The sequence below is a fragment of the Lepidochelys olivacea genome (genome assembly GCF_965140295.1).
Source record: "Lepidochelys olivacea isolate rLepOli2 genome assembly, chromosome: 20".
NCBI lineage: Eukaryota > Metazoa > Chordata > Testudines > Cheloniidae > Lepidochelys > Lepidochelys olivacea.
Window position 1 is genome coordinate 3180891 of NC_140430.1, and position 21814 is coordinate 3202704.

The 21814-nt window shown below is 52.0% G+C and overlaps 1 protein-coding gene across 2 annotated transcripts in view; it reads left to right on the forward strand.

The window, feature by feature from the left end:
• Positions 1-21814, forward strand: part of LRP1 (LDL receptor related protein 1) — a 180609-nt gene that overhangs the window by 22322 nt on the left and 136473 nt on the right. For both annotated transcript variants that reach the window (XM_084610262.1, XM_084610263.1), the window contains exon 2: positions 19932-20054. In XM_084610262.1, the coding sequence (XP_084466388.1) occupies positions 19932-20054 (123 nt within the window). The remainder of the gene's footprint in view (positions 1-19931; positions 20055-21814) is intronic.

Sequence of the window (21814 nt, forward strand, 5' to 3'; positions counted from 1 at the left end):
CAACCAGCCCCGGCACTGGGCCAGGGAGTCTGGGGCATGGTTTCTTCTGACTCCATTTCGGGGCTCTGGCTGGCTCTTGGTCCATGCCGGTCTGTGCTGGGCAGTTCTGGCACCGCGGCCCGGTCATGGGCACCAGACCTTGTGTCTGAGATCTTAATGTTCCTTCTACGGTCACCGGCTGATGCTGCTTTCAGATACGGGGTCTGTTAAACTGGAATAAGCTTTGTGCATTAAACTGTGCGCCCAGGCACTCCAAATTTAATCCAGATTAATTGGCGGTGTTAGTTTGAAGTGGATTGCCTAAACCGCTTTAAACCCGGATGTGGACGCTCTCCCTTGGAATTAGCGGCCTGAATCCAGGTTAGCTGAATGCAGATCAGACACACGCACGACCCTGTGAGGGGGCTGGATTCAGAAGCTTTGCAGCATTGTTATTGATTAGCGTAACGGTAGCACAGAGATGGCGGCCTTGTTGTGCTCGGGGTGATGCTGCAGCGCCCGATGCACCAGGATCCCAGTCGCTATTGCAGACTCGGTCACGACCGCAAGTGGTAACACCACTAAGCACTCCAGGCTCCGGCTAGTTGGGAGTCCCACATGTCCTGAGTCTGCCCCTCTTGCAGGGCCGCTGCTCTGTCCCCGAGGAGTTTGTACTCTGCAAAGGATGAAGGTGTGCTCGACGCCTGTGGCTGGCTGGGGGCTGGCTGGGAGATCAGTGTTAGGCCTTGGTGGCAGGGTGGTGCGGGGGTGGATCCCGGGGAGAGCAGCCAAAAGAGCGATGCTCGGAGGACAACGCATCCCTCTGTGAATTCCACAGCAGCATCTTGTGCCCCGGGCTGTTGGCTCCAGCCTCGCTCGCTGTTTGCTTTGGAGATGGTTCGCTGCAGGCCTTAGAGGGTGATATTTCGCACGCGTGCAGATGAGGAGGGTTCATTCTACCTGTTCCCGGTCCAGCGCGTAGGGGACTGGCCGGGAGTCAGGACACCAGGGTTCTGTTCCCAGCTCCACTGGTGACCTTGGGCGAGTCACTTCCATGCCTCGGCTTCCTCTGCCTCCCCTTGTCTATCGGACTGGCACGGGCTAATAGTGAGTCTGTTCAGCACCCGGCTTTGCTCACGGAGCTGTAAGCTTTGCTTTGCGTTTGGTGACATCGCCCGCCCGCCCTTCCCGGGGCTGCATGAGACGAGTTGCCTTGCCCCTCTGCACCTGCAAGGACCCTTTTTTTTTTGGAAAAAACCAAACCAAAACCAAACCTCCTTTTCCCACGGGCAGTGGGTCCACAAGGACGGCCGGGCTGGTGGTTACGGCGCCGTACTGTGGCAAGCGGGCGCGGGGTCAGTTCTGAGCTCGGCCACCAAAGGTTCCTGGTTTCATCTTGGACGAATCACCTGGGGCCAGATGTCTAAGTGCCCCGATGTGCAGCCAACGGGCCAAGCCCCATAAAAGTGCCGTGTGTGGACCTGGGAGGTCTTTGGGCTTACGAGTTTTCCCTTGGTTTCCTTTGCCAAAGTCCCTCCTCCCAGGTTTGTTTTTGTTTTTGCCGTGTGTCATTTGTTGGTGTGGCCTCCCCCCCAGAGCTGGCCGCATTCAGGGGAGCTCTCTGTAAACCCCCCCCCCGTTGGAGGGCGGGTGGTGAAAGGTGCTGGAGAGGTTTTTAACACCCTCAATATGCAGAAGAGGATTGGCCGTTTCCATGGATACGAGAACATCTGGAGTTGTTCTCGTTGATGCCAGAGGCGACGCGTCACTGTTGATATGGGGGGGGTCCAATTGAAAGGTTCGGGTGGGGGGCACGTGACCGCCCCACGTGTCATCTCTGGACCTAGAACAGAGGTTTGCAAACTGGGTAGAAGCTTGTGCTAAATGGGAGGGGGGAGTTGACCCCCTGTGGGCCCCCCTCTCACCCCATGCATCGCCTCCGGTTGGCACTAATGTAAATTTGGGAAGGGCTGTTCAACCTCATTCTTGGGGGGCTTAAGCCAGTATTGAGTTAAAGGAAATTAGAAGGAGACCTGGTGTGGAGGCAGCTTATCCGCATGTGCCTAATCGAGGGCTCCTTGCCACTTCCACCCAGGCAAACGGAGGCTGGAGAGAGGACACAGGCCCCGCCGGACCACGGCTCTGATTGGGTCCGGCAATGCTGGTGTTCGTGGTGCGGGAACTCCTGAGCCAGTTTTCCCTTTGAACAGAAGCAGGAGGCCTTGAGAGAGGTCTGTGGCTTGCGGGGGGGGGGCGCGGGCCGTGGATGTTTTGGCCGGGGCGGGGGCGGAGGCAGAGGGAACGCAGCGCGCTGTTATCTTGGAGCAGAACACAAGCCTTTTTCCTTGGCTTTTCAAGGAGGGAGGGAAGTTCCCCGGGTGAAGAAGAGGACGGGCCCTAGAGGGGCACATGGGTGTGGGGTGGGGGTGCCCGGCTGGAAAGCTGCAGTGGCCTCAAATGGAGCCTGCAACCGCAGGGTAAGAAAATCTGAAACTGCTCAACTTGCCAAGAGATCTCATTGCTGCTGGCCGCGAGCCATCAGCACTCCCCTCCCCCTGATCGAGGGAACAACGACGAGCAGGTAGGAGGGCTGCGCCCCTTTGATTTCTGATGGGGAGACTTAGATGCCAGCTGAGCAGGTGGGTGTGGGTAGGGTCCTGGAATAGACTCGGGAGACGTACCTCTGCCACTGACTTCCTGCGTGACCTTGGGCAAGTCGCTTCCCGACTCCGTGCCTCAGTTTCCCCTGGCGTCCGTGTGTGTCAGGCTTCTAGTTAGCTCATCAGGTCTTTCGCGGGCGGGACTGTCTCTTGCCGCATGTGTACATACAGCGCCGAATCCGATCCCAGGTGGGGTTGTAGTCTGTGCTTTAATACAGCTAGCCTCAGGCAACTGGCACCTTGCCCATGTTTGTGTAATCTATTTGTGTGCGTGTATATATCTAGTATCCAGGCACAGAGGTGGGCTGCTACGGTTTTGTCACATTGGGGCCATGCGTAGTGTGTGTGCCCACATCACATGATTGTAGCGGCCCGGCTCCACGCTGGGCTACCGCTGGAATGGGTCCCCCAGAGCCCCTGCAGACATCAGGGTGAATCACCCCGCAGCCTGTCCTTTTGCTCTCCACCTGACGCTGGAGACCGCACGGCGTTTTCTTTTTCAGAACCAAACGAACCCGGGGCCTCGTATTTAACGTGTTTGTGGCTCCAGCCCCGTCCCCTGTCGTCCTTCCCAGTGACTGAATTTCCGGCCAGGGAGGCTGGCTTAGCTCAGATCCCCCAACTCCCATCGGCCACATGGGGTCTTAGATGAGCTCAAGGTGCCACCTGTCTAACACGGCCGCCTGCTACCTGCGACTGCAGGGGCAGCGTTGAAATAGCCACGGGGCTGTTGCATGTTTTCTTGCTGTGGTTTGCTCCCCACTTAGGGTGTGATTTGGGGGAGGAGGGGCTAGTTGCTACGCTTAGCGGCGTGACCATTTTTTCCCTGAAAAGTAAATTATTTTGCATTTTGCTATATAACACGTCGCTTGGTCTGGATATTGGTGCACGTCCCACTCTTGGTTCTAAGGGTTTGTCTCGGTGAAAGTGACGTTATATTAGTCTCTATACTCCGCTCTTATCTGGTGCTTGACAAAGGAGGTCAGTATCCTTCTCCCCATTTGAAAAAGAGGGAAACTGAGGCACGGAGCGGGGCTGTGACTGGCCCGCTGTCACCCAGATGGGGGTAGAACCCGGTTCTCCCGAGCCCCTGTCCAGTGCTCCACCCACCAGACACGCTGCCTCAGTTGGCTTTCAAATGAAAAGACGGCGAAGTCCCAGCCATGTGCGACGGCACCTTTCCGTGGCCACTCGGTCAGCCCCTTACGGAAAACCCCCTTTCGTCCCTTGATCGCTACAAGCTCTTGAAGAGGTGTCTCTTGTAAGGAGCTTGGAAGGTCAAAGGGTGGAAAGCAAGTTCCAGGGGCTGAGCCTTTCCGGAGCCCGCTCCCCCAGCACTGGCTGCCCCTTCTCTTCAGTGCTGAAAATCTGGATCTGGGGGAGGTAAGAGGATTTTTCAGCAAAGTTCCTTCCAGCGTCTCTCCGCAGGGGGCACAGAGGATGAGTTACAGAGCAAGAGTTCTCCTCTTAAAATGCCAGCATAAGCCGACCACTGGCCCGGACAGTCGCAGTGGGAGCTGCCAGATTCGCTCCTTGGACATCTGGCCCTTTGTTTTACTTCCTCTGTGGGATGCAAGTCTGATGCTTGTCTGATGGTTTGGCCCCAGTGCTAGGCCTTGAGCCCTTGAGAATCTTTCCTGTCGAGGGCTGTGGAGTGTGTAGGGCACCGGCAAAGTGGATCCATTGAGTAATTTAGGGCTTGTCTACACATGGCTGGGATGGGGGGAGCTTTCCTGTAGGGAGATGCTTTTCCGGGAGAATTATTCTGAGCACGCTGATGATTCTGGAACAAAAGTGGAGTCGAGTGTGCACACGGGAGCCGCGGGGCCATCACTATTCCGGTGAGTTTCCCCGTGTAGACAAACCCTGCTTTGCAAGCCAGACAGGTTGAGTGGAATAACTAATTGCACCGATAGCCCTGGCCTCCTTCCAGGCCTTTAAGCTGTTTGGTTTATCAGCGTCCGTCCAGGCCGTAGTAATTTCACACCCGCGCCCAACCGCTCCCCGTAACCAGATTCCCTCCCAATTGGCAATACCAGCGTAGCGGTCTGATTGCTCACCCTCGAGCCCTGCTCTGTGACTCAGACATCCAGATGAAATGCCTATTAATCCCTAATGTAAAATTGCTTTATTGCCCAATGCAGGCCCGGTCTCTGGAGGAGCCTTCGTCTCTCCGCTTCAGCCATAAATAACAGCATCCTGGCGCAGTAAAGCACATCCGGGCAGAGCTTTAACTGCTGATGTGATAAACGCAGTTGCCTATTGCAGCAATAAATAACTCCACAGACCTGTCAGATCAGGGCTGAGACGAGCCAGGCCGTGCTGTCCGGCTCTGCCCGGGTCTCCGAGCTCGGCTGCTGCTTTATGGCAGCAATAGTCTGCAGAGTTAGGGGGGAGGCCCCATCCCGGACACAGTAGGACCTTGTGGCTTCTTTGCTGGTGTTAAATAATCAGGGAATTGGCTTGGGAGAAATTTTGCAGGAACCGGTGTGGCAATTGCCTGCTTCTGTGTCTGTCTCTACCATGGGCCTGCTGGACAAGTTTCGTCCCTGCTCCATGCCTCAGTTTCCCTTCCATCCCCTTTGACTGCTTGGATTGTAAACTCAGTGGGGCCACTAGGCGCTCCTGTAAGGCACCTAATGCTGCAGAAAAAGGAGAGCTACCAAGCCTTGCCTTGTGGTAGCCCTTTGGGTCACGGCGATTACTCGCCCTGGTACTAAAAGCTTGTTTATAATCATGAGCCCCTAGGGCTGGGGAGTTTCTTTGCTCTGGTCATTGCTGGCCTTTCGAGGGATAAAATCCAGGTTTATTTCTAAGCATTTTTGTAAAGTGCTATCGATTAAAAAAATTTTTTTTTCCACGGTTGCGTAGAATTAGAGGGTATCAGCCAATGGAGGGGAATCCGTCAGTAATTATTTAAGGACATGGAGATTCAAAAAGTTAAAGCTTTGTAAGTGTCACAACACCCACCCAGGTCAGAGCAGGCAAAGTAAATATCCTGAAATCAAACCTCAGTCAGTTCCCAGGCCCCATTCTCCTTCCTTTGCCTGCCTGTAAATTCCAATGATTCTAGCCGGAAATACTTTTCCCTTGGCTTGTGTGCGTTCAGTGAAATCGACGTTGACTGGTGTGGGCTGGTTAAAAATCGAACCCCTCCAGCCCTGGTCCGAGAGCTGGGCTAAGCAGGCTTGGAGGGGAAGCTGTCAGTATGAATTGTTTTTGTGTTAAAAGCCTTGCTCTCTTTTTTGCAAAGAGCGGTTTCCGGTCACTGTGCCAGGAATGGCAATGTGGGCTCGCTCCGAATGTTCGGAGCATTGGTGCTCAGGAAAGACAGCCAAGAGTTTCTTCCTCTCCTGATAAAAGGGAGCCTGGTTGTAGCAAGTTCTTCTGAATGGAGCATTATCCCCATGCAAATCCAGGGAGGGGAAGAGATCTAAACCTGGATACTCGACCGCACGCTGGGCCCAATCCAGGAAAGCACATGCCTAAAGTTAAGCACATGCCTACGTGTTTTCCCAGCCCCTGGCCTCTGTAACCTGATGCCTGCGAGCGAATTTAAAATAAATCCTCCCTCCCCACCCAGTTTTTGCAGGTCTGTTATATTTTCTTGCCCAGATGTTGTGTATGAAGGTAGCTCCTGTATGCCCCTCCTGAGACTGGATCCCCCTTGCGCTCAGCACTGTACATACACACAGGCTGGGTGTACCCTGGGGAAGGTGGGTCCTGTTATCATGTTTAACTAACATGATTTTGCCCTTAGCGTGGGTGACGATGGTTGTGTTTAGAACATCTTTGCTGGGCATGGTTCCCCTGGAGGTCACTGTGATCTGGGACTCTTAGCCCTTGTCCTTCTCCTAGTGCTTTTCATGCAAGGATCTCCAAGTGGAACCAAGCGTCCTGGTTCCCAGCCCTCTTTGCTTGTAGTCCTTAGACGCCACTCCCCGGGAATAGAACCCGAGACCCCAGACTCTCCCACGCTATGTGCCAGATCCCCCTCTTAAATGCGTGGGAGGGGAGAGGAAAGACAAAATAAGAGGGGGAAAGGTAGAGGCAGAGAGCGTGGAGGATGCCACTGTATCCTCTTCTGTTACAAGAGTCCAACTGCTGCTTAATTACCGAGCCCGTTACAGATAAAAAACGTAGGGAACGTTTTAAAATTTAAATTACAAAAAAAAGCTGTTTTAAAAAAAGAGCAGGATCTCTTCTTGAATCCCCCTCAGCCCTTCCCTGGCTGTCACCTCTTTCTTTCCCTGGGGGCTGAGGAGAGACCCCGCTAGAGTGGAAATATCCTTCCAGCTTTGTTGGCATCCGGATTTAAAGTGCAAGTCTAACTTTTATCCCAAGGCAGTTCCCCCACCCAACATGAGAGTAGAGGCGGGGAAGGGGCTGGGTCTGCAGAAGGAGGTGAAACCGGCTGGTTCCTCCCAGACTAGGTCCAGATCTCAGTCGGTGTTTAAATCACCTTCCCTTGGATCTATTTGAATTGAGGCGACCAGGGATGCCTTGCGCTCATAGGGCGAAAGGGATCCTTAGAAGCCGCAATATGATTCCACCTCTTCCCCTCGAATCGGGGATGGATGCTCTTGGGTCATCACCAGCATCTCCTGTTTGCTTTCTCTCTTCCGTTTCTCTTTTGCCCTTGTTCATAACGAAGTAGCAAAACCCCAAGTGGGTAGCAACCTGAGAATTCAGGCCCCCAAAGACGTTTGCTCCTCCTAGAGCAGGGGAGCTGGAAGTCAGGACTCATGGGTTCCGTTTGCGACTTTGCCAGATCCCTCTGTAGCGGGGTGGCCTGGGGCAAGTCCGCTCTAGTTGTCTGTGGAGTGGGGCGTGGCGTGTCTCTCCTGGGAATGTGGGGTGAGGGTGAGCTACAAATCTCATGGCAGAGTGTGTCCCCTGGGGCGGGGGGAGATGCAGGGCTGGCAGCCCTGGAGGAACTGGTGCAGAACAGAGCAAGGGGCAGGGCCAGCCTTGGAGTATCCTTCCCAGGAGGTCCTGAGCTCTGTTCTTGATGGACGGACGTAGCGTGTTGTGATTTTATTCCCTGCAGTGGGGGATTCTGCCTTGGGGGGGGGGGGGCTCCTTCTGCCCCTGCCATGCCCTGGCCCTCCTGCTGGCTGCAGGGGTAGGGGCTGGACCCGCAGCGCCCACCGGGGAATGGCTGTGGGGGGTGGAGCCACTTAGGGTCTGGATCAGCTGTTCGCCTCTGGGGGCAGACTGGCTGCTCCTAGATGATAAAAAGGGACCCACTGGGGAGCTGGCTGGTGACTAAGCTGTTATGTGCCTCAGGCAGAGAACGGGTACGGGGCGCTTGTGGGTGGGGCAGTGTAAGGGTAGGAAATTCGTTAAGAGCTTTGGTCATGTGTCCAGCTGCCTTGAATTGGAGCATGGCGGTCGCGTCGCTCAGTGAATGTGGAGTTGATCCAGTGCAAGGAATGCTGGGTGTGTGTGCGCGCGGGCTGGGACCCCCATTGGGAGAGGCTTTGATATTTGTCTCTCCAGGTGTGGTCTGGTCTTTGGGGGGGGGTGTGCGTTGCTTTTATTGGGGTTAGCACCTCGGAGCCCCCATCATGGACCCAGGACCCCGTCGTGCCAGGGGCTGTACAGACAGAGTGACAGGACGACATATAAATCGGGGAGGACAGTGTGGAGGCAGTGTTCTCTCTGTGTGCCCGTCCCTTCCCCTAAAGAGGGGGAAACTGAGTCACAGAGTGGCGAGCCAGGTCACCCAGCAGGCCAGTGTCGGAGCTGGTGGAAGAATCCATGCCTACAAAGCCCTGTATCCTGCTGCCTCTCAGAGGAGCCTGCAAACGGCTCCTAAATAAGAGTGTCCATTTTAAAAATTGGAATGAAGCAAGACCCAGGTGTCCAGGGCTTGAGGATTGCGCTTTGCAGACCTGTTGCTGGCCACGCTGCAGGATGTAGGGCTTGGGGCGGGGGCAGGATGCTGGCGCGTCTTAGCGGGGAACTGGACCGCCTGACGGGGAACCTGTTGATCTGTGTAAATCCTGCCGAGGAGGAGACGCTGCTGCTTCCTACGGGGTTAGGGCGTGAGGCTGCTTCGGTCTTCAGCGATGTGGGGCAGGGTAGCACCAGCGAAGTGAGATCTGGGTCCCATCGCTCCGGGCGCTGCGCACACCAAGAGACAGACCTTGTCTCGCAGAGCTTCCAGCCCAAGGAGACAAGACGTAGGGTGAGAGGGGAGGAACTTGTTTGCCCCACTGGGCAGCTGGTTGAGCTGCTCCAAGCAGCTCTCTTCCCCAGCCAGAACATTTGGGAAGAGGTAGGAAGACCACTTCCTCATGCAGCATTGCCGTCAGTGGCAGATGAGGATTTGCTCGTTGCTGCCGAGGACGCAGAAGGCCCAGAGACATCTGCCGAACCTTTCAACCCCTTCGTCCTGCAATTCCTGTTTCGTGGCAGGGCAAAGGCTAAACGTATGCCGGAGAGGGGACACTAACCAAGGCGTAGCTGTGTCCTTTTTGGGCCGCCGAAAATAAATGTTTTTCAAGACCTTGGCAGAGGCTCTGCCAGCCCTTGGTTTTAACTTCTTGCGATTCTCTGTGGTGGTTTTAACAAAAAATAAACTTAAAAACTGGGCAGGGCCCAGAAAAGGCGGTCGGAGATTCTTGCCTGGTTTTCGTTTCTCATCTGGCGCGTTCAGCCGCGTCTCGCTGACCCACGCGTTTCTTAGGAACGGTGTGTCGCTTCTGCGGGAATATTTTTTTCCCTGCAAAGCCTTTTCTTTTCCCCAATATTTCATTCTTTTTACGAGTTTTTGCCCTGTGGTTTATAGGCGGTGGGCTGACTTGAAAGGAGAAGGGGGAGGGAAAAAGTATGTATTTTAAAAGTCAATATTTAGTTTGTAATTGAAACAGCCCTTCCCCCTCAACTGAAATAAGCTACAAACAGCAAAAATGCCTGTGGCTTTTGCAAAGGAGAATGATTCGGAGTCGTAACAGCGCCTCATTCATGGGAATGGAAGCACCGCTCGAGCAGGGCTGGTCTGAATGTTCTAATCCAGGGGGCCAGATGCAAGAATTGCAAAAATGTTGCATTTGAAATGTGTTGAAATCTTATATTTAAAAGAAACAAAACAAGCCAAACCTTCCAAGCTGTGAGCTCAGAAAGTCGCCTGCAGGATTTAAAATCCCTGGCTAGCTTGCCTTGTTTTCCAAAGCAAACACTTTGACAAGTTTATGTTGGCGACTGGCTTGTAAATTTGGCATAATTTTTATGGAAATTTTAATACTGCTGAGGAAATAACTCAGTCCCTCCCAATTCCAGGCTTTGCCAACTGCTGTGATATTTTTTTTTTCTTATTGCAAGCCTCGTGATTTTTTTCGTTAAAAGCCCCAGCTCCTGGAGTCATTGGATTGAATCTCAGCTTTCGTTTTTTCAAAAATCAAGATGCTTGCCTTCATCGTTGCACAGAAAAGCTTGAAAATCTAAACCCTACAGGGTGAAAACCCAGAAGGTGAAATACTTCACCTGCCCAAAAAGACCCCTTTCATTTTTAAAAGAAGAAAAAATCTCATTTTTAAGCCACCCATATGGGGGTTTGGCCTGACTCATACTTCTTGAATGCTTGGGATTGGCGGTGTCAGAGGTATCAGATCTCTGGCAAAGTAACTCAAAGCTCCCTCATTTGAAACCAGGGCTAGGTTTAATACTCTGAAACGTGCCGCCCCGGCCTGAGACTGAAGCATGTAGAATTTCAGGCTGAAAGGTGATTTTGTTGGGTGACATTTTAAACGGTGGGAGAGAGGGACAGGGTCAAATCGGGTTAGGAACGCAAATGCTCTTATAACCTTAAAGCATTTAAACATGCCGTAAAGTGCCTGGTGGAATTGGGAGATTATAACCTTAGTTAGGGCTTGTTACTGCAAACGCGCACATGCTTAATTCTGAGCACAGAGTGGTGCTGTTGAAGTCAGCAAGACAAACCTGTGGTCACAGTGCAGAGCTCAGGAGCAGCGCTGCAAAAATAATGCAGGGAAGGGGCGAAATCCAGGTTGTTTTTCCCCCCCCCGCAAGGATAAAGTCTTGAGTTTTCTGGAGTTTGTTATAAACAGTGAAAGAATATTTAAAACTGATCCTGGGAAATACTTGGAGGCCTTTCCCAAAGGGCTCCTGGCACTCGAGTTCCAAAATAACCTGAAGAAGGGCTCGGTGGAGCTCGAAAGCTTGTCTCTTTCACCAAGAGAAGTTGGCTCCATAGCAAAAGAGCTCAGCTCACCTCACCCACTTTGTCTCTCTCGTGTCCTGGGACCAACATGGCTGCAATAATGCTGCAAACCAAAAATAGCATTCGGCAGCGAAGAATCTGCACTGAATTGGAGACTGGCTGTTGGGTATGAGTGGCGGGGGAGGGAATGCAATCGAACAAAAACCGGGTGGATGCGATTTGGGCCCTTCTCAATTGATCTGTGACTTCCTCTGAGCTTCGGTGTTCCTTAAAGCGTCTCCGTGCTTGCTGGCATGCCTGCTGGAACGTGACCAAAATAGCGTGCTTTGCCCTTAACGTTACGGTCACATTCTGCTCAGTGTGAAACCTGGCTGGGTGGAAAGCACCAATAACATTATGTTTAAATAAATAAAAAAAAAAGCCAAAATTGCTTAGCTCTGCCTTCCCACTTCCCCAGTGATATGTTAATATTGCATCAAACCTTTCTTCCCGCCCTGCCCCGCCCCCGCTCGCCTGCCGAAGAGACCTTAAATACTTTCTCTTGAACCTCTCTAGAGCTTGGAAGTACTACATTTTAGGATCTTCAATACGAATGCATGAAGGCGGACAGTTTGTGAGAGCGTGCCGACAGATGGCTGAACCAAAGAAAACAGCCACTTTTCTCCCGTAGCAGCGGAATTCTGGATAAAACTGAAATGATCAGGCTGGAAAACAGAGCGAGAGACGAGGAGAAAGTGTATCTTTCCCTGTGGTTCTGAAAGGCATTGTTCTGAAAGGCAGGTAGCTTGAGGGAATAGATTCGTAGGTATTTATTTTAAAGGCCCAGTGAGAGCCTTTTGGGATCATCTGATTTCCCCCCCCTCCCCCCTGCGAAAAACAGAGCAGAGAATTTCCATTCAGATTGACCACGTTTCTCAAGCTACCCGCCCCAGGAGTGAATGCAGAGCGAGCTGCTTGTCCCTGGGTATGCGGTGGAGATAAGTGGTTTTTGACTGGCTTCCAAAGCGCTGGATCATGTGCCCTAGTGCAAACAGAGGGAAAAAACCAGCAACCCAACCAAACCCCATAAGGAATGTGGAGTCGATTCATTTTTTTTTTCTTTCCCCTAAGAACATCTGTTTTGCAAATCATGCTCATTCCAGTCAATATTTATTGCCAGTGCTGTTTCCTTTGCAAAGTTAAAACCAGCTACCTCCCCCAAAGAGGAAGAGTCCAAGCAGGATTTAGTAAGAAAGCAAGACTCGCTTAAGCAAGAAATTGATCTTTCTGGTTACTTCAAACCTCTCTAGGTTTCTGTGCCAGCCCTCATCACTGCAGCGTCTGTACCTGAGGTTGAGAGCTTCTATTCTGCACTTCTCCAACCAGTTTAAAACTCCTGTGTCAGTTTCATGCTTGGACCAAAACTTGAATGGGTATTTTTTTTTTTTAAACGGCATCTTTATCCTCATCACGAACACAAACAAGTGTGGTGTAGTGGATTGAGCCACTCAGGTAAATACCTTCGGCTGCTCGAGTTCTAATCCTGACTCCATCCGTCCTTCCCTCAACGGAAGTGTGCCCCCTCTAAGACTGAACGGCAGCGGTTGACTCTGAGCGTCACAGACCTGGACCCTGTGGTGCCAGGCGCTGTACGAACACAGAACAAACAGGCAGTCCCTGCTCCCAAAGAGCTTCCAATCTAAGTATCAACGCAGCTGGGGACGTTCTAGCCCTTCCATTGCGTACACTGATGGGTCATTGTGTATGTTACAGCTGTGATCAGGGCCCCTAGTTCTGAGGCAGCTCCCACGCTGAAGAGCCGACAATGCAGACACTGATGGGCAGGAAAACTGAGGCACGGAGAAGGGAAATGACTTGTGTGAGGTCAGCGGCAGAGAAGGGATTGGAACCCAGGTCTCTAGAATCCCAATCTAGTGCTCCACCCTTTAGACCACACTGCCCCTCCATTTCCTTGCTGGAGTCTCTTCATCTCTGTGTTGATCAGCCGCTGCCGGGAATGGGGCCTGGCCGAGTCGCGCTGTTAGAGAAAAGGGGGCTTTCTTTCCTGCCGGAATACTCGCTCGCCTTTTCTTTTTAGCGGGATGGCCGCTGACTGCTAAAGAGGCAAATGTTTTCCGTCGACGGCTTGTGCAGCTGTCCCGTCCCTGCGCACTGAGCCGGCCATTATATCCTGCATGAAGGGCCCTTTATTCTCTTCCCAAAGCTGGAGCTCTCCTCTCCCCTTCCAGTGCTGTGTCTGCCCGTATTTCAATGGAAAGCTTGGCTCTTTGTAAACGCTCCATCAATGGCTACCTTCTCCGATTGTCCACCTGGCACCTTGACATGCTTACTTCTGGGACCCCTTTAACTTGCCAAGAACATCCTGCAAAAAAAGAAAAAAGTGTAACATTATCAAGCCGCTTGAATAGTTTATTTTCTAAAGCGAGAACGGAGCTTTATTTGCTGTCCCCAAAATGTCTTTGTAACTTGCTTTTGGTCTGCAAAGCTGCCAGGAACAGTGATGGTGTGAAAGGCTCTCTCGAAAACACATACCAGCATTGTGTGGCATAAGAGGCTGAAATGATCTTAAACCCTAGCGACGCGCACGTGTGAGCAGAGCTCACGTTTTTAGTGGTGGAACTGGGTTCGGATGCAGGCTGGTTGCCGGTTGAAATGCGACCGTGGACAGGGATACCTTTAGCCTTCAGGTAGCATGCTTGCTGTCGTTTCCCAGGGTTGGAAGAAGCATTTTCACCTCCTTGGATCCACTAGTTCTGAAGAATTAGACGAGTCTCATCTTGAATTTCCCAGTCTAAATGTTTGTACAGGGTGTTGCATGTGTGAAGTGCTAGGTATTGTCCTGGTAGGAGTCACTGGGTGGAGTTGTTACCCACAGCCTTACCAGCTCTGTTTCTCATGAGTGAACTATGTTCAGGCTGCGTGGGACACACTGCGTCAGTTTCGTGCTACAGTTTCTTTGTTGGGGTGCTGTCGCACGTGGCAGGAGTCATTTTTTCCCCCTCTGCTGGAATCATGCTAGAGCCGGTTCTTGGGGCAGAGCCGATTCAAGGTGTTCGGGCTGGGATTCCCGAAAGAGGAGGATGGCTGCATGTTGTTTGTGATCACCTCTGTTCCAGGACTGATGTCTATAGCGCCACATAAATGAGCTCTGGTAAGAACATACCCAGAATCTGCATCACTTTCTCCTCCCATGGGAAACTGGCCCCCAAGGCTCCTGACAGCCACTACAGAGCGGCCAGTTGATGTTTGCTATGGATTTAACCTTTCTCTTGCTAGGGATTTCCTTCCTCCCTAGTTTTTGAGCTGGGGGGCAGTGTGTGTGTGTGTGTGTGTGTGTGGGGGGGATACAGAGACAAAATGGAGATCTCCAAAGCCAAGCTTGGCTGAGGTTGAGTGAAGAAGCTGCTACCTTGAAAGGCTGGGGTGGGAGAGGGCATGCTGGCTGAGGTTGGGCCTTATAGATCTGTGCTGTGGAAGGTCACGCCTAGCCTGCTAGAAGCCTGGGAGGGTTAGAGGGGCAATAAATCCAGGGCAAGCGTTTATATTCCCCTCCCCTGCTCCCTAGGGTTTGAAAAGCTTGTGGAGCTGGGATGCCCGGGGGTGTGAACTCCCCTGGCTAAGCAGGGTTAGGAGTGAGAGGGAGTGGAACCTGTCCTGTCTGAAAGCACTTGAGGGGAGCCTGAGGCCACGGTGCTAGGTTTAGGGATATTTATACGGCTCACAAGAACATCTGGAGTTAGAACAGTAATCCAGAACTTTGGCAGGACTGCAAACCCTCCTGTTTCAGGGCACGAGCCGACCTCTGGCTGTAGGGGTCAGGAGGGAACTGTCCCACGGGGTGGCTTATTCCAGAGCTGCCTCCTACATGGCTTCTTGGACCTGCCTTTGGAGCATCTGGTACTGGTTACTGTCAGGCAGGAAACTGAACTCTATCTAGGTGGCCTTTGGTTCTGATCCAGTCTGGCGATCCATAGTCTCTCTCTTGCTTGTATTTTTCATTGAGGGCGGTGTTTGTTTCCTAAGACTTGCCCGAATGGATCAAAGCCGAGGTCCATCTGCTCCTGGAGCTTCTTTCCAGCGATGGCAGTGCCAGATGCTTCAGAGAAAAGTGTAAGAACCTTGCTGTGGGCAGAGGTCTCCTAAGGGGGTCCCCGTAAAGGTCTCCTTCAATCTCTAATAGTTAGACAGTGGCTTAAAACCTAGAAATTATGCGTGTTGTGGTAGTACACAGTCATGGGCTAGGAACCTGTGGTTCCAGGTGCTGAATGAACATAGAGCAAAAATATCCCCTGCCCCAAAGAGCTTCCAATCTTACAAGCATGAGGTTTTATATCCCTTGCCCAGCTTCTAGCGTGGACTCTCACAGCTCTGGATATTCATTTCGTCCATGGAATCATAGAAGTGTAGGGCTGGAAGGGTCCCGAAGAGATCACGTAGTCCACCCCGTCTCCCCCATGCTGAGGCAGGATATCTGTTCCCTCTTTGATTCTTGCTAAATGCGGTGCTGTACCAGCATCCTGTGGCAGTGAGTTCTGCAGTCTAAACTTAGCTTGTCTACACATGGAAACTAATCTGAAATAAGGAAACTGAGGTCACCCGATGAACTTAATAGGCAGCAGGTTTAAAAACAAAAGGAAGTGCTTCTTCACACAACGCCCCGTCGGCCTGTCTGGAACTCGTTGCCAGGGGACATTGTGAAAGCCAAAAATATATCTGGGTTCAAAAAAGAAAGGGATACATTCATGGAGGAAAGGCCCATTGGTGGCTGTTAGCCATGAGCGTCAGGGATGCGTCCCCATGCTCTGGATGTCCTTAAATCTACAACTGCCAGAAACTGGGACTGGACGACGGGATGGATCACTTGGAAATTGCCCTGTTCTGTTTGTTTCTTCTGAAGCGTCTGAACCGGTCGCTGTCAGAAGGCAGGGTACTGGGCTAGATGGGCCATTTGTCTGACCCAGCACGACCTTTCTTAGTTAAAGAGGATTAACTGTTCCTGATGAACTTCATGTGCGGATGCTCTTATTCTGGAAAGAGAGCCTTATTCCAAGTAGTTTAATCCGTTTCCAAAGTGGATTAAGCTAATCGGGAGCAAAAGTGTCCCTATGTGGAGTTCGTCGGGCATAGTTAATTGGGAAAAGCTATTCTGGAATATCGTCCTGTGGAGAGGAGCACTAATTATGCATTGGGTGGTGGGTGGGGGAGTATTTCCGTTATCCTTGGCCAACTGGCTTTCCAACTTCACGGTTTTGCAGGAGCGACAGATTTACGTTGCATTCCCCTCAGCTGTTTCTTCCAGGATCCCTGTGGGGACGCTGGTGGTTCCTTGCACAGACCTAAGCGGGGAAAGTGAGGCCAGGCGGGCCTCTTTGCCGCACACACTGGAGGGAAATGGATGTGCTGTGCCCTGCGTCCGTCGGGGACGCTGAGGTGATGGCTTGGGCGTTAAATGGCAGCCGATGAGTCACATCACGCGTAGCAACTGCATCAGTATCGCTTCCCAGATGTAATTGGCTTGGAGACGGGCACATGGGAGGATGCACGGGGGGCAGGAGCCGTAGGAGGGTGAAACTCACCCCGATGTGGGGGCGGGTGGTCCCAGCGCAAGACCTGGACCATGTTAGTTGCACTTTAACCCTAGGCCTTGTGGGACTGGAACTGGCCTTGTCTCTTTAACAATGCAGGGCACGTCTGTTGTTTTACAAACCCACCCCCGCTACAGCAGGATCGGGGAGATAACTGTTAATGTGGCCTCTGGATGGTATTAACATCGCTTGGCTTCCAGACCCTCTTGCTCTGTTTTCAGGCTCTCTGCTCCTGGGGCTTGTAGCGGGAAGCTCCAGAACCGAGGTACAAGCCTGCTGCGGGTGACTGGGGGAGCGTTATTGTGTTGATGGAGGCTGTGGTGGTGGGGGGTGTATCGCACTTCACAAACGGTATTTAAAGTCTCTCAACCCTCATGAGCCGGGAGGGGGGTTATCCCCATCGAAGTGGGGCACTGAGGAGCCAAGTGACCTGTCCCTGCTGGCTTGGGGCAGAGCCGGGAAGGGAGCCCAGGAACCCGGCTAGATTAAAACGGGGAATTTTCCCTTGTGTGCATGTCTCATCTCCCTTCCAGTCAGTTAGAGCAGTGACCCTTCCTCACTGTGCCCTCACCCCCGCCCCCCCGGGAATCTTTCTCACTCGTCTTCATCTCTTGTGCCGCTATCCTCGCAGTCTGCCCGTTGCAACGTGCTGCAGCCGCGCCCGGCTCTCGCTCCGGGTCCCCGTTTTAGTCCGAAAGCAGCACGGTCTCGGGGTTCAGGTACTGGATTGGGAGACCCCAATTCTGTTCCCGGTTGGGCCGCTGAAGTTACACCCTCTGTGCCCCATGCAAGGCCAGGGAGCGCGAAGGTTATTTGTATTACTGTGGTCTCTTGCTAGATGCCTAGAAATGACCAAGAAGGCTGCCTAACCGAGAGTAGGACCCCTTTTGCGTAGTGGCTGCACGGACCCACAGAGACAGTTCCCGTCCCGGAGACCTCGCTCTTCAAACCAGATGAGGAAGGGTCTTACCCTGTGCTTTTAACTCCAGTTGCTGCCAATAATCCTTCCAGACTCCAGCTCCATCCTCACTCTCTTTCTCCACTCCCCCGTTTCGGGAAGAAGCTGTATGGTGCAGGAGGAAAGCCTGTGTCACTTCCACGCTAGCAATGGGGCCAGGAGCGAAATACACCCTCCAGGACTAGTTCAGCTGGCATGCAGGCTGTTCCCCCATGTCAGCATTCAAAGACACCCTTTTCTGGTAATTCAGGCTGCCGTCTTGGCCGGCTCCAGGGAGTGAACCAGGGCCTTGCGCAGCTGAAAGCACAAGGCTACAGGATGTGGTTGGGGTGGGGGCTGAGAGCCGTTGAACCAAACTTTAAACCTTGTGTCTGATGTAAACCACTTCAAGCCAGGGGGTGCGGCAGCACCCATGGGTGGGCTTTAGAGCCCAAGCTCTGGCTTGAGCCACACTGTCTGCACTGCTGTTAGCATGTTCACCTGCACCCTGCTAGCAGGAGCCTGTCTCCTTAGGCTGGGAAGCTCACGGCAGGGCACAGATACCCCTACAGCCCGTTTGGATCACACTTTTGTTTTTTCTCTACAACCAGGCGCGCTGGGGTCTTTTTCTTTTTCTTTTTCTTTTCTGAAAGCTGCGATTCTCTCGGTCCCGGGACGCCCAGAAAACCAGCAAACATCCCCACACTCACCATAAAACAGCGAGAATTAGCCACCCTGCTGACGGTCAGATTCCCCCTCTGCGTTTCAGCCTGCTGGACTGGCCCTCACATGAGCTCGCTCCAAAGAGCCGCCCCAAGACCGAAACCCTTATTGCCTTCAAATACTGACCCTTCCTTATTGCAGCCGTTGCTCTGAGCATTTTAGCAGACTCTCTTTTTTTAAAAAATTTATTGTAACGAGTCTTTAATTGTCCGCTTCTCTTTGCCATCTATTTATTTTTAAACAAAGCTCTGAGCTGTGGTCTCTGGGCGACTATTAGCAGTGAGCTGCTTTTTCACTGTGCATGACTTTCTCCTGAAAGAGAGCGCCTGCCAGCGTGAATGTGGACTCAGTTTGGGTTCGTTTGGCATGGTAGCTCCTAACCTTTAATACCTTCCCCCTCCGCGTCCCAATAAAAATTCGCCTAGATGATCATAATGGTCCCTTGTGCTTTTAATTGCTTTGAAAATATCAACAACCGCTCCCAGCGAGAGCTCATCAAGTGTCCCGAAGAAATATGCATTCCCAGAGTGCTGCAGAGACGCGGGAATCTCCGGGCACTTCCATGTGAAACCTAACGAGCCGCTCCCAAATATTTATTTCTGTCCAGCTGTCTGCTCTGCTCTGCCTCTCCCCCTCCTTGCTAGTATCAGGCCGCTGTCTAATGGTCGCTCATCTTCTAAAGCTGGGGTGGAAGGATTTCTGTCCGCCATACTGGGTGGCTGGGGGCATTGGCTCGCTGACCCGGGGGCCTAGCCTGCACCTTGGGTCAAGTCCCCACTTTTCCTGCATGACATTAAGTCACCTGGATGTTTATTCACCAAACTCCCATTGAATTCGGCATCTAAATACCTCTAGGATCTGGGCCTTTGTCCCTCTGTGCCTCAGATGCCGTGCTAAGGGTGGGCCCAAAAGTACCATACGCTGATGCAACTCTGATTTCAAAGACAATAGGATGCTGGGGTTCCCCCCGCCCAGCCCCAGCCGTGTCTGAATCCCCCTGTGCTGGGCCTGTTTGCTCTAGGATGGAGTTTGAGGCCTGTCTGTTTAGGCGCGCCAGTGGCTGCTGTTGCCGTGGCGATGCAGCACCTCAAACCCCCTCAGCCCCGGGAGGTAGGGAAAATGGTGAGGAGCGTCTGGTGGGTGGGGTGCTGCACTGCGAGTCTGGGCTCCTGGGTTCCATCCCCAACCCCGCCAGCTCTGTGACGCTGGACACGTCACTTTCCTGGGCCATGCCTCAGTTTCCCCCCACTCTTTGTCTCGTCTCGCGAGGTGTCTGCCCAGTGCCTACTAGAATAGGCCATGGTCTCAGATGAGGCCTCTGGGTGCTACTGCAGGACAGATGAGTCCTTTTACACGTGGGAAACTGAGGCACAGAGCTGGGAAGTGTGGGGAGGGAGTGTGTGTGTGTAAAAAGGACTTGTTGGAAAGCGAATTGTGCTCTAATATGTAATTTTGCAAGCCCAAGTAATGTCACCAGCTGAACTACCTTCCTGATCTAAAAAAAATTACTTACTGTTTGCGCTCATCTGGGTTGTTTAAACTTTGTTTTCATTATCTAGCATAAAGAAATAAACCACCTTTGGCTCCCAAGCACTAATTTATCCATGTTAAATGATCTTTAAAATCTGCTAATGCCTCGTGGATCCCAGCTGCTGTAATTAATGCCTCTGTTTAAATCCTCTTCTTTCCTTAGGGGCGAGACAGATGGACCCCGATGCTACATGCAAAACTTCTGCTGAGACTTAAAAAAACAACAAAACCCAAATCAAATCTAGCTAGAATTTCTTGTTCATAACTTGTCTTGGGAAGAAACTCATCATGTTTATTGTTATTGTTGTTTTATTTCTCCTCTTATGTAGCACCGAAGACATGTAGCCCTAAACAGTTTGCATGCAAAGATCAGGTTACGTGCATATCTAAGGGCTGGAGATGTGATGGAGAGAAAGACTGCCCCGACGGATCCGATGAATCTCCTGATATATGTATGTATCATTTTCTTTCCTGCTAATTGTGTGTCTGAATTTATATTTGCCTACTGCATGCTTCTTCTAGGAACTGGCATCAACATGAAAGTTTCCTTCCTCATTCATTTTCTTTCTATAGTACTGTTCATTTGCCACATCTACAAGTGCAGATATGACAGGAAGTTAATAGATGTATAAACCGTCCAGTCTGTCTACCCCCCAATATCCTGCTTCTCAAATGCCCTGTGTTTTGAGGGGACCTGCTGCCTCACGGTTATGTGCGAACCTCCCTGTACACCTTCGTTGTTGGCATTGCTATACGCTGGAAATAAAAGAAACAGAAAACAGGATTTAGCAAGAGCCATTTAAGTGGAAGGAAAGAACCCTGCAGCATTGTATGCTTCCTGCCTGCATAATCTGAATGGGGCCTTCATTTTTGGCTCTTTGTGGGACTGTTGTCTTTGGCATATAGATTATTTGTGTTGCAGAAGTAATGCTGGTTGGTGTTTTGAGATGAAGGAACTGAGGCATGTAGTTCTCTAGCCTGGTGCGTGGGGGGGCGTGTTTTGTTCACATAGGCAACATGCTGTCACCTGTGTGAATGTGGCTCTCTTTGTAGCACGAGCTTGCGTCCTGAAGCTTGGACCCCTAGCTTTATGGATCTTGGTGTTAACCTTAGCGGCTGACTAGGAGTTGGTCGGAATCCACTGTTTCAGTGCTTGAGGGGTTCCCCCCCTTCCCAAAGTTTTAGCAGGGAACAGAGCCAGGCCAATGTAGAGCCTTTTCCTTCACCCCAGAAGTGGGGGACGTTGGCAAAGAAAGTTCAACGTGAAATGTTTGGTAGGTTGCTTTACTGGGTGTGTGTGGGGTGGGGGGGGGAAAGGGGTGTTTGGGTAAGGGGCACCCACTTTCGGGGTGTGTGTGTGTATATAGAAACTCCAATGATCTTAACCCCGTTGCTGAGAGGCATGACTCTGACAGGGGTTGTGCTCCTTGGCATTTGCTGCATCCGTCCTTTCCTGCAGCTGGCGAGGAGCGCTGGTCTCAGGGGAGGAATCTCTGAGGCTTCAAGCTCTGAGTACCCTGGAGCAAAGAGCAGAGAGGCTGACACAGACCGGGGGGGGGGGCAGGCCTGGGGAGAGTTGGATATGCTTGTAAATCTGCTACAGCCAGGAAGATAACTGGAATCTGCCCCTCTTGGGTGCAGACTTAAGGGGTTGTGTCTGGAGGGGAAAGGGACAGATTTTCCTGGAGTTGGGAACAGCCTGTGGACAATCAAAATAGCAGTTCCCAGATTTGTGTGTTTGTTTTTGGGTCCATCAAGTCCCTTTGCCTGAGCCGCAAAGGCCGGGCGGGCCCCTCGCTGCACAGCAGCTGCGTGGAGCTGTGGTGACTTTATGGGAACGGTCAGATATCTGGCCCAGCGGAGGCTGGATCTTAAGGAAACACAAAGAAAAAAGAGTAACAACAAACGGCGATTGTTCAGGAAGATGGGGGGGCGTCTAGGAGGGGATCTTACGTTGCTGATATGGTACCTGTGTGTGTGTGTATATACCACCATACAGAGCTTTGTGGTGCCTTTTCGTAGAGAGACAGCAATCCTGCTCCATAGCATGGGGGAAGGAGCATGGCCTAGTGGATAGCACGCTGGTCTGGGATTCAGCAGATCTGGACTCTGTTCCTGGGTCTATCACCAGCCTGCTGGGAGACCTTGGGCAAGTCACTTCCTCACCCTCTGACTCGGTTTCCCTGTCTGTAAAATGGGTACCTCATTGATA